The sequence below is a fragment of the Harpia harpyja genome, chromosome 17 (genome assembly GCF_026419915.1).
Source record: "Harpia harpyja isolate bHarHar1 chromosome 17, bHarHar1 primary haplotype, whole genome shotgun sequence".
In the NCBI taxonomy this organism is placed as follows: domain Eukaryota; kingdom Metazoa; phylum Chordata; class Aves; order Accipitriformes; family Accipitridae; genus Harpia; species Harpia harpyja.
The window spans coordinates 25,211,594-25,224,693 of NC_068956.1; the positions used below are offsets into that span (position 1 = coordinate 25,211,594).

The 13,100-nt window shown below is 46.2% G+C and overlaps 1 protein-coding gene across 1 annotated transcript in view; it reads right to left on the minus strand.

Moving 5' to 3' along the window:
- FLT3 (fms related receptor tyrosine kinase 3) overlaps nucleotides 1–9,500 on the minus strand; it is a 41,780-nt gene extending 32,280 nt beyond the window's left edge. Inside the window, exons 1-2 of the mRNA XM_052813068.1 lie at nucleotides 9,425–9,500; nucleotides 376–500 (exon numbers count right to left, since the gene is read on the minus strand). Of these exons, the coding sequence (XP_052669028.1) occupies nucleotides 376–500; nucleotides 9,425–9,500 (201 nt within the window). The remainder of the gene's footprint in view (nucleotides 1–375; nucleotides 501–9,424) is intronic.
- Between the last annotated feature and the right edge of the window lie 3,600 nt (nucleotides 9,501–13,100).

Consider the following 13,100-nt stretch of genomic DNA (forward strand, 5'->3'; position numbering starts at 1 on the left):
AAACACACACCGCGGCAGGCCACTGGTTCACACCGTGACCTTGGCAATCCCCTCTTAAGGGCACATAGTTTTTTACATTGATACATTTCCAGCAATATTCAGCAATATTCAGGCATGCTGATGTCAGACAGCATCAAGGCAGCAATTAAAAAAATCGGGTTTAGAGAAAACTGGTACTTATTTATTTACAGTTTCAAAGTATGAATTGTGGTACGTATTTCCCTCTAACCTTTGTAGTCATATTTGGCCTAACCCTGGTTATTTTGACTGTGCCATCCTCACAGCCTAAAGGTTTAGGGTGTTGCAAGCTTCTGGGAAGGTATTTCTGGAATGGACAGGAATATTTTATAGGCAGCTCATTCTCTGTTAGATTACCTTAGGAGATACCAATGTCTCTGGTGTTCCTGAACCTTCATCCTTCTGGCTGATAAACACACATGTAATCTCAGATGTGTTTTGAATCATTGCAGAAGTGAAAGTAACTGCTGTCGTAACAAGAACTGTAAAACAGAAATAGAAAACAAATGTAATCATGTCTAGATCTCTGCTCAGGGATAATCATTTTAGTAAAATTAAAATAAAACAAACCTGTAGAAAGATTACATCTTTTTAAAAGCAAAAGGCAAAAGGAATATGCAGATATATCGTGTGCATTTGCAAACTCTGCATTTGTGTGCTGAAGCTGAGTGGAAGCACTATTCGGAGAACCTTTCAAAAGCACAGATGCATCATACTTTAGAAGTATGTCTCATAATATTGCATAAAACGTCTAAAGACAAAAGCCTCTATGTGTTATGGAGGTTCCTTTAGAAACTACATTATAAGACACAGGGTCCCTCTTGCAGATCGCTTCTGCATCAGCGTGTCTGAAGGGGCTCTGCAGCACCAAACCCTGCTGCTGCAGGTCAGCGTTTGCCCGTTGTGAGCCGGAGGATGATCATGCACCATCCCTCCCATCGGCACTAAGGAGGTGTCCAAGTCAGAAACACTCCCCGAGCACGCCTCACTCCTGCTCAGAGCAACGGCAAAATAAAGTCCTCCAACTTGCAATGGCAAAATACAGTCCTCCAACTTGCCTCCAAGAGCCCACGCTCAGCTCACCCAAGGACTCAAGATCTAGTTGTCCCTTTCCCTTCTCTCCAGGACAGGCTGTATGTGATCTGACATACCGAACACTCTCCTGAGCCTTCCTGGCGTGGATTTGTGCACCCCAGCAGCTCGCAAGTGAGGTCCAGGTTAGATGCTTCTTCCCTGGAGCTGCCTTGTGCTCTTTCCCCTCCGGGTAGCAAACAAGGCAGCAATTCCCACTATTTTGAGGAAAGCAGATGCAGAAAGTGGAGGGCAGGGAAGAGTAAGCCCATGGCTTTCTGTTGCCTTCTCCTTCCTCCATACCTCCCTCTATAGCCTATAGAGCCCGGGCAGCTCACTTGCCAGCTCCCAGCCCTGGCAGGAGTAGCAAATGTAATTTCTCCTTATGCATAAGGAGCAGTGTGGGAAAGCTTCTGGTGCCTCAAAGGCATCGTCTTTCCAGAATGCTTCATATGAGCCTTTCTGCAGGGACTGCAGCTTGAAAAGTCATCTTTTAGCCTTAAAGGAGCTATATAGTAACCACGCCCTCACCATTGCACATAAACAAGAAAAACAGAAGTAAGACTGCACAACTGGCAGGGTGAAATGTGTCTGATTTCCATTAAGTCCCTAAAGCCAACCTTCGACAGTACAAATAAGCAATGAATCATAAAATAACATTTCTCTCCTGGAGACCTGGAATATTTCTGCCCTCAGGTCTTGGTTTTTTGCCCCCCTCCCCCCCAACCTCCTGAGATGGTTGGACACAAAGAGAGGTGCAGAGTTGAAAGGAGAAAAAAAGGTAAATACATCAGGGAGTGCTTGAAGGGTGAAAATAATGAGACTGTTTCTGCAGGTGATGGAAAGAGCAAAACTGGAAGAAGGAAGAAATGAGTAAGAGTTGCTGCCATCTCCTCTTTGATGTTTGTGCCTTCTGGAGCTGCCCAAGCGCTAAGCTGGCAACACTTCAACAACCTTTTCTCAACCCTCTTGGCAAATGTGGATTAAGACTGTGTCCTCATTCAGGTACCTAACACACACTTCATTTTGGGTGCCACCTTTTCACAGTATACACAGAAAATGGTCTGCTTGTGCAGACTCCTGAGGAAGATCCCGTCCATCTGTCTGTCATCCCTAAGAAAGGTGAACAGGACTTCTTTGTGGAGATGCGTATCTCCCTCCATTTCTAGAAAGACAATGTTGGCAATTCTTGAGCCAGCGAGTGCCAGAGCGTGGCTGAAAGGCAGGTATGCATTAGGTATCTACACCATGCATGCTGAATTCCTCCCCATCGATGCAACCCAGGTTTCCAGACCAGGAAAGGACTTTCACCAAGTCCTTCTCTGCTCAGCTTTCTCCACTTCTGTTGGTTTGTTGGCCACTTTATCTTCCACCCTTTTCAAATCAGAGACCATCTGACAGGCACACAGCCAGGGGCTTAGCTGATGGAAACCCACTTACGTCCACTGATTTCCAAGACACTCCAGCTGAAACCGCCTGAAAATATGACCTCAAAAGTTCAACTTGTTTGGCCTGTTGAGCATTCCCTTGCTTCAGCTTTCTGATCTGCAAAGTTTTACCTTCTGATTGTACAAGCTGAACCAATTTATCCCCGGCATTACTCCACTCCAGTCACATTGCCTTGTTAGCAGGATGTCTAATGTCGCAGTAGGAAAGGGAAAGATGTACTTGTACACCAACAGGGAAAAGATTTGCAGCTCTGAGTTAGGCAGAAGCAGACAGATGTAGTAACCAGACTGTGAGCGAGACATGCAAACAAGCTGTCTGATGAACTGGAACTGCATCTGTAAAGGACGGTATATGGGAGTATATGCTGGAAGAGGGAGTAGTGAGCACCCTGACACCCTCAGGTATAAGAGAAAATGGGACTCCCTGTCCTGTTAACTTCTAGAGCTTGTCACTGCTGTCCTCTGCCTTTATTCCTGTGAAATCAGGAAGGTTTTTAGGGTAAGGAAGGATATTTTGAACCTGAGATGATTCCAGTTGCCTTACAGTGAGAAAAAATGAGTAATGTGATAGTCAGAAGCATTTACGTGACACGGAGTGGCCTAAACTTGTGTAGGTCTTAGAGAAATACATTACATTGACAAAATAGAAAGTGAGAGCATGAATGAGCCTTTCAGAAGCAGCAGAATCAAGAAAAGAAATATTGGGAAAATGGTAACGCTCTGATTCACCACCTTGATCTTTCAGCTTCTAGCTGGCCCGTTCAGGGACTGCTGTTATGGTCTACATGTCAGTCATCCTCCCGAAAGCCCAAAGTAAGAACTACAGAGACTGAAAGCACTGGGTAACGAATATCAAATATGTAGTGTGCATAATCATATTGTGTATTGCTGAACTGTAGCGAAGCTGGAATGGAAATAAATTGCTGCCTCTGAACAATCTTTGTTTATGCCTGCTTTCCATCTTCATTATCTTTTTATAGGTTATACAAAAATAAATGCAGTAGGAGAAAACTTGTTCTCACTGAAGTCAGACAAACCTCTAGTTGCCATAAACCGAGTCAGAATTCCATCAAGATGTGTAGGCACATATATGGGGAAATGCCTGTACAAGTCAAAAAATGGACTTACATAGAATCATAGAATGGTTTGGGTTGGAAGGGACCTTAAAGATCATGTAGTTCCAACCCCCCTGCCATGGGCAGGGACACCTTCCACTAGACCAGGTTGCTCAAAGCCCCATCCAACCTGGCCTTGAACACTGCCAGGGATGGGGCACCCACAACCTCTCTGGGCAATCTATTCCAGTGCCTTACCACCCTCACAGTGAACAACTTCTTCCTTACATCTAATCTAAATCTACCCTCTTTGTTTCAAGCCATTACCCCTTGTCCTCTCACTACATGCCCTTGTAAAAAGTCCCTCCCCATCTTTCTTGTAGGCCCCCTTTAGGTACTGGAAGGCTGCTGTGAGGTCTCCCTGGAGCCTTCTCTTCTCCAGGCTGAACAACCCCAACTCCCTCAGCCTGTCTTCATAGGAGAGGTGCTCCAGCCCCCTGATCAACTTCGTGGCCCTCCTCTGGACCTGCTCCATGTTACAGGGCTGAGAAGAAAGGCCTGAATCTACATGGAGAGTTATCAAACCAAGAATCTATGTTTAAGCTAATTCAGCTATCAGATGGTTGACCTAATGGAACTGCTTACAAAATGTAATTTTCAAATGGGGATGACTAAAGTAGCTTTTGGAAAACTGGGAAAGCCACTCCAAAATATGCTGAAAGTCTGAGTTTATCAGCAAGAGAGTAGCTGAGGAACTGGAGCACTGTGAAGGATGAAGAGAAAACCTTTCTCTTTGGACCAAGGGATGCATCTTGTGTTTGTGTTCAGCTCAGGGTGCTTAGTATTTTACATAGCAGTCAGGCCTTTCCTAGACATACAACAATCTTCCACTCTGCTTTACAGCTCAGGAGACTTACATAAAGCAAACTATGTTTTGCTTCCTATTTGGCTTCTGACTGGTTTCTCTGGGTGAGACTCTCTGGATCAACTTTCTGAAATTTTCTTCCTGATCAGGGAAGGTGGAAGGACCCTTTTTTCCAGGAAAGCTATAGTTCTCCCACAGTCATGTGCTGCCAGAAACAAACCTCTGAAAGTGGTGACATGGAGGAGCCTAATAAGCATGCATTAACTCTTAAAAAACCCCACGCCTTTGCATGTGGCCGCCTTTTTCTCAAATCACCCCCAAAGCGATAGATTCTGAAGTGAGAATTTTACTCAATATAAATATGATAAAAATCAAAGGGAGGCAGGATAGGTAGAAAGAACTGATCTTAAATGAATTCCTACCCTTTACCCGTATCTCATTTCTCTCCCATCAAACTTAACTTTTCTCCTTCCCCGTCTTTTAGCACACCGTCCTTCCTCGCTGTCTTCACCCTCTCAGCTTAAATACTTCCCAGCTTCCAAAAAAATGCGACCTGTGAGTTCATTCTCACATGATGATGGGGCCAGAGGTGTTGCTCTGTGTTGCGGAATAATAACCGTGTTAGAACAAGGTTTAACAAGCAAGGCGGGTGACGAGCTGGCTCTGTTGCAGCTCACGCTGATCGTGACTAGTTGTTCTAACGCTGGATGGGGTACGTCTAGGTCAGGACCAGTCATTTATCTGGTCTTACCGTTAATTACGAGAAACATCACGTGACCTGATTTAATTGTTCACAGTCGTGTTCAGGCATGATGGAGATCTGAGATGGAAGAAAAAGCCTACAGAGCGCGGTAGCTCTTGAGGAGGGTTTAGTGGAAGGGAACCAAGAATCTCTAGACTCGGGCTTCGGAGCAGGAAAGCAGTGAGGGGAGGGGAGCGGGGCAGGCCGTGCGGTTTCGGAAACTGCTTCCTTAGGCCCCGGGTACCGAGTCAAAAACTAATAACGAGGAACAACAGTGATGCTACACAGCGTCCTGGAATGCCGCCGCCACCCGCCCTCCTCGGCACTTGCTAGGAATTGGTTTTCCGCCTGGATCTGCTCCCCCCCCCCCCCCCCGCCCACGTCTACCAGCCGAGAGCCGTTCGGGCTGTGACACCACGCGCCGTTTCTTCCCGGGCTCTTCTGCCCGAGAGAGCGGCCTCACGGCGGGGGGGAACCGCGGCGGGGGGGAACCGCGGCGGGGGGGAACCGCGGCGGCCGGCACCGGCACCGGCACCGGCACCGGCACGGCGGGAGGGAGGGAGGGAGGGAGGGCGGCCGCCAGGGGGCGCTGCCGCCCCGCGCCGCCTGCGCGCGCACACAGAGACACACGAGACGCGCGCGCGCGCAGAGGCACGCAGAGGCACGCGGGCACGCACAGACAGACAGGTACGCGCAGACACGCGGACACGGAGACATGCGTGCGTGCACACGCACACTGACACCCCCCCACACGGACACAGAGACACGTACAGGCGCTGACACACACACGCAGAGACACGCACTGACACAGAGACACACAGACACACGGACACTGGCACACGGAGACACGCACACTGACACACACACACAGACACACACACTGACACACACACACACACTGACACACGCACACAGACACACACACTGACACACACACACACTGACACACGCACACTGGCACACGGAGGCACACACACTGACACACACACACAGACACACACACTGACACACACACACACACTGACACACGCACACAGACACACACACTGACACACACACACACACTGACACACGCACACTGGCACACGGAGGCACACACACTGACACACACACACAGACACACACACTGACACACACACACACACTGACACACACACACAGACACACACACTGACACACACACACACACTGACACACACACACAGACACACACACTGACACACAGACACACACACTGACACACACACACAGAGACACACACACACAGACACACACTGACACACACACACACACAGACACCCTGATACACACAGAGACACACAGACACGCACACTGGCACACAGAGACACACACACTGACACACACACACACTGACACACACACACACTGACACACACACACAGACACACACACAGAGGCACACACACTGACACAGACACACAGACACACTGACACACAGGCACACACACTGACACACACACACAGAGACACACAGACACACACACTGACACACAGGCACACACACTGACACAGACACAGAGACACACTGACACACAGACACACACTGGCACACACACACACAGAGACACACTGACACACACACACTGACACACAGACACACACACAGGCACACACACTGACACAGACACACACAGAGACACACTGACACACACACACACACTGGCACACAGAGAGACACACACTGACAGACACACACAGACACACACACACACAGACACACGCACACACACGCTGACAGACACAGACACAGACACACAGACATGCACACACGCTGACACACAGATACACACAGTCATGCACACACAGGCACACACAGACACACACACAGAGAGTGACACAGAGACACACACACACTGACACACACTGACACACACACAGACACACTGACAGACACACACACGCACAGACACACACACACTCAGCCCTTTGAAGTGCAGGGGTAGTTCCCCCACCAGTAACTAACTTGACCAGTTTGTCTCCTGTTTGCTTGCAAAGGAGCTGCCCCCGCATTTGTTTTTTCTTAGGAAAGGAAATGTGAAAGAAAGATTCCTTGTAAATTCTTTCATACATTAATTAAATCATTGATGATGGATGACTGATTTTTTCTTCTTCTTCTTCTTTTCTTCTGCAGGGTCTCCAGCAAACTTTTTCTGATTCTCTATTAAAAAAGACAGAAAGCTTAAAAAATACTGACCCTTTCTGGGAAGATCCCATGGCCATCCTTGCATGGCTCAGATAGGATTCTGACTCAATTCTGTCATTTTGAAAAAAAAAAAATCCAAAAAAGGCATTTTTTGCACAAGAACAACACATATATACAGTAAAAACTTCCCACTCAGTAGAACATCTTCAAATGGGTTGTGTCCCTATTTATTATAGTGGTCTCAAAAGCGTTTTTTCTGAAGAGCTATTCATCCAGAACTTGGTGTCACAGTGAATAACCATTTCTAATTCATCCACTGCAAGTGCCAGCAAAGGGTTCTGCTGGTTGATAACTTATTCACTTTATGTCAGCTTCCGTAGTAAAACTACACGGCCTCTGCCTCGGGTGTTCACTTCCCTAGTCCTTCCCAATTTAATCTATGCCTGAATCTAAAAGGTCTCCTTTCAACGTATGAGAAAGAAAGAATAAGTTTGCTCAATCTGCCTCAGGAACAGCACTGCCAAGACCTGCCTACTCCAACATAGTCTGCCATGTGCAGCAGGGAAGACTGTCTGCAAACTAATTTTCTATATTTTTCATTGTCCTCCTCTTTTCCTCAACCTCCATTTTCGGGTCCCAGATGAAAACAGCTGCAAGGAATTCACTCTTTCACATTTTTTTGTATGTCTAATGACTTGGCCATAATTTCCAAGAAATTGTTCTTTGTCGGGTAATGTCCTAACACATTTTTGGTACAGATTTTATCAAACTTCATCTTTTCGATAAAATTATGCCTTTCAAAGCCAGTACCTTTCTTCTTAGAGGAGGACAGTCAGCAGCTCTGCCTATGGCTCATTGCAGTCAGCTTATAAATTACATAGAGATTTTAAGACAGAATAAATGAGATGGCTGAATCTTTCAAATCAGGCATCACACTGGGCATGTATTTTACACTCCTCTGTCAGAGACCTAAACAAAACCTTCTCCAACAGAACAGGTAGCTGGGGGTCAGCAGAGCTACTCCTGCTTTTTTACTGATTACTTACAGATATGTTTGCTTCAGTGCCTTATGTAGTAAAAATAAGCTAACGATGACATGACCTGCAGGCACGTTCTTCACGATACTATTACATATCCAACTTATTGACTACTTTTGCCATCGACTTTATTGCAGACTGATAGCCAAATCGTGCTCTATGATTCATATTGTGATTTCAGGATTCATTTAAGCCAGGATGAATAACAATCCAGTTTGATTTATTTATATATTTCTATCATTTTTCAGACTTCCTAATCATATACCTGAGTACATGAGACTTGCAGTTCCTCCGGCTGCGAGTTGCTGTTGGTGAGGGATTGTGTTTACGAGCAGCCCAACCCCTGTAGCTGTTGCAGGCTTCTTTGCTAAATATGATCTGGCCCTAGTACCGTGTTGCTCCTTAATTTATAGATTTGCTTTGAAATCACCTTTGTGAGTTCTCAGTCTGTGCCAGTAACTCATGGTTTTAATCTGAAAAAAAAAAATTATCTCCTCAGCACGAAGCAAATGCCGAAGGCTGAATCGAGCAAGGAATTTAACTCCGTTTTATCTCTCTGTCCTGCCTCTTCTAGTTTTTGTTTACCTGGGCTTGGGTGAGGAAGGACTGCATTTTGTATTCAAGCCCTTATTTGCCTTTCATTTCACTAAGATAACTCCATCTGCCTTCCCTGTGAGTCTGAGATAAAGGCACTGCTCAAACAGCTGAACTGTTATTTTGCTTGTTATTATTCATTTTGTCTGCTTCGCATGGGACTAGCTGAATGAATGACAGCCCTTCCACAGGTCCCCTGGACTGTGATCCCATGGTGTGATCTCTGCTCGGGCTGGTGCTCACAGGGAGCTCACCGAAATCCCTGCTGCTCTACCCACAGTTTGGGCCATTCCGGCCACTTGTGATCCAGTTTACAAAGAATAACTGGGACTGCTGAGGACACCCCTTTTTGGGAAGTGGCTGAAAAGTGGCTGAAAAGGCAGCGAACCTCAGCTACCATGGCAACCTCCCTTTCTGAGGAAGAGCCTACATTGTGGCTGGTTCTTCTTCTGCTTCTTGCCCACATCTTCCGTCCTCTCAAGGGAGCTTCTTCTTGGCTCCCACATCACCCAAACCTTGCCACCCTACTAACTATGGTGAATGATGCTGTCCTGGGCCACATTAGGATGTGTTTTGCCAGCAGGTAGAGGTCCTTCCCCTCCACTCAGCACTGGCGAGGACACGTCTGGAGTCCTGTGTCCAGTTGTGGGCTCCTCACTGTGAGAGAGACATGGACGTACTGGAGAAAGTCCAGCAAAGGGCCATAAAGATGATGAAGGGTCTGGAGCATCTCTCCTATGAGGAAAGGCTGAGAGAGCTGGGCCTGTTCAGCCTGGAGAAGAGAAGGCTCAGGGAGATCTCATCAATGTGTACAAATACCTGGAGGGACGGTGCAAAGAGGACGGAGCCAGGCTCTTTTCAATGGTGCCCAATGACAGGACCAGAGGCAACGGGCACAAACTTTTTCACCATATGGGTGACTGAGCAGTGGCACAGGTTGCCCAGAGAGGTGGTGGTCTCTACCCTCAGACGTATTCAAAAGCTACTTGGCCAGGGTCCTGAGCAGCTGGCTCTGGGTGGCCCTGCTCGGGCAGGGAGGTTGGACCAGTTGACCTCCAGAGGTCCCTTCCCACCTCAAGCTTTCTGTGATCCCGTGAACAAAGGGACAATCCTGTGAGCAAAGAAGCGCTGGTGCGATGCCACCACAGAGGTCCCCCACGAATCAGAAAGTGGCATTGGGCTGTCCTTGTTCTCGACTTTTCTCTAGAGGATGTTTGCTCACGGGAATTGCATGTGTGTGCCATTAAAAAGCTGGATAGACAACCCTGAAGCAAAGCAAACAGATACGTCTCATCTAATGGCTCAAGTAAGTTTGCTTTAACTCCTTTTTTTTTTTTTAAACTGCTTTGTGTATAAGTAGTCCAGTCTCATTTCCTGACGCACTCTAGCACTTCTACTGACATTAGTGGAATTACTAACTTCTTGCAAGCAAGGGCTACTTTATTTAAGTACCTAAAGGGAAAGGTATGAGATTCCCGGCACCTCATCAACAAGGAGAAAAGGATCTGCCCGAAAGAGAAATGAAAACAGAAGATGGCAGATAATGAAATGATACTACTTGTCATCCTAGTATTGTAAAACTTCCCTTTTAAATGAAAACAACAGTTTCCACAACTAACTATAGTATATTGTCCTTCCTTTGCTGGGAAAGGGGAGGAGAGAACACAGAAGGCCTGAATTGTGTTTGGGGGAAGGATGGACAGAAAGAGGGAGAGTGGGAGAGAATGGTTTTGCTACAAAATATGAAAAGATAAAAAGGAATCCAAGGTCTTTGATAAAAATGGTAGTTGGTATTTGGCACCAAATTTCGTAAAAATGAATAAAAAAGAAATACTAGTTGTTCTCACTTGTATCATTATGAGGCTAGGGTTAAAAAACAATTGCAATTCCCAAGCAGTTGTACAAATGTAAAATCCAACGTACTCCTCAAAGAGCATGTTGTAACAATAAAACACTTTTCAAACCAGCCCTTGTATCTCACCCATTAGAAATCTTATCTACACAATTAAGCCTAGACTACAAAGAAAGGAGTAAATAATGTCTACTTTTACAACAGTAACAGAGCTAAATATCCAGGTGATAAGCTAGCTTTTCTGTTTACCCTGTTCAGTATTTCCAGCAGTTTTTAAGGAAACATCTTAGAAAAATTAGGGAGCCGTTCCTTCCTTTGGATGGGAAACAGGCACACAACATTTATCCAGCTATCTGTCTAGCTTTGTCATCATCTTATTTCTCATTAAATATAGAGAAGAAGAGTCTATCCTTCAAACACACCAGGAATTTTCAGGGTATTTTCTGTGTTCGAAGGCTTACGGATTCCTTAAGGAAGCATTTTGCATCGTAGCTCAGTTTAGAGTCCTATAGCATCTTCTTAAACATATTTCCATTAACATCAATAGGGTTAAGCCATATGGGAAATAAGGTCTTCCTGCCCATTTGAGAAACGCCGCTGTTTGTGGGCTCTGGACTGATTTTTTGGTCTGTATTTTCCTTTTAAAAGTGTGTGATCACCAGGATTAAACAGTCCTGGTCCTTTTCTAGCGTTACTGTAAAAAACTGGAATTGCTTTCTGCCTTCATCGGTCATCCACTCCTGCTCTTCCACATTTTTAGTTCGTAAATGTTTTACTCTCCAATTTTATTTCCACTGCTGTTTGCTGGACTTTTTCATCCCTGCCTTTCGCAGCGAACATTCCCATGAAGATTTTCAGAAAACCTAATTCAACCCAATGACCCAAACCAGCTTCTCAGCTCACAGTGCAGAATCTTAAACCTGGGTGAGTTTATGCCAGGAAGTTTCAGGTCTTTTGAAAGACACATTTTCTGAAACCCGTGAACAAGAGGCGCTCTACGCTATATTATTTTGGGGTCATTATAGGAAGGGCTCTCAAAGGGGATGCTGCAGAAAGACAGGATGCCCGCAGCGCAGCAGAACAAACCTTCCGCCGCTGAGCGCTCACTGCAGCACGCACCCACACACTGCTGGGCAGAGAGCTGGGGGTGGCCCTGGCAGTCGGGCTGCGCTCGGGGCATCTTCCAGCTTCTCGGTAGCTTGAAATACGGGTAACCTGAGGAATCTTCTAGAGAAAAGCGGGGGGAAGGCAAATGGGGACAAACCTCAAAAGAAGTAAAACACCCATAGTTTTAAGTTGCATTTACTTCTATTGGAAAATAACCCTTTTCCTGCACAATCCTTCCACCTTCAGGAATCTTCACGTCAGAAGCGATACCTTATCTTCCGATCCATGAAATACATGGTGATGGATGACCAGGAAAATATGTTCTGCTGGGCACGACTGTTTCCCTGAGTAAGCAGACCACGTACTGGCCTTATCTAGCATTCACAGCCGGCTTGCACCCAGGCTTTTGCATGTTTTGGGAAAGAGACGGTAGTCAGGATCAAACTTGATTCCCCTTGGGGTGCTCATCGATTTCACTTTCCTTCCAGTAGCAGGGCTCGGTGCCTGAACTTGCTCTGGAATGTTTGTCAGAGAGAAATTGGTGTATTGCTGGGAGATGGACAGATCCTGCAGGCAGCTGGGTCCCAAGCATTTCTGGGGTTCTCCTTAAAAAGCAGAAATGTGCTGGCCCATCTCCTATTTTCCTGGGTCTCTGCCACAGGAATGTAATGGACACCTGTGTGTTCTGTGAGGGGTTTTTCAACTGTATTGTCCTACAGTTTTTGTGCAACTGGACACACCATAATCTAATCCAGAGCTCATTAGGGCCTGAGTTTGCAGTCCTTGCTCATATAAAATTTCCTCTCATTTGCCAGCCACAGAGAGATCTCAGTCAGCATCTCACAGTTTCATTTCTCTCAGGTGCCCTGAAACTGTGGGTAATGCCATGAACAGCTCTTACTAAGAGAGGGTGCAACATAAACAAAGGGAGCAGGAGCAGTTGTTAATGGAAAACTTCCCCTGATGAGAAAGATCACTGAAAGTCTCTCTCCATCACAAAATTCTCCAATTTGTAAAACCCCAAACCACTACATACAAGGGCATGTAGTGATAGGACAAAGGGTAATGGCTTGAAACTGAAAGAGGGTAGATTTAGATTAGATATTGGGAAGTAATTCTTCCCTGTGAGGGTGGTGAGACACTGGAA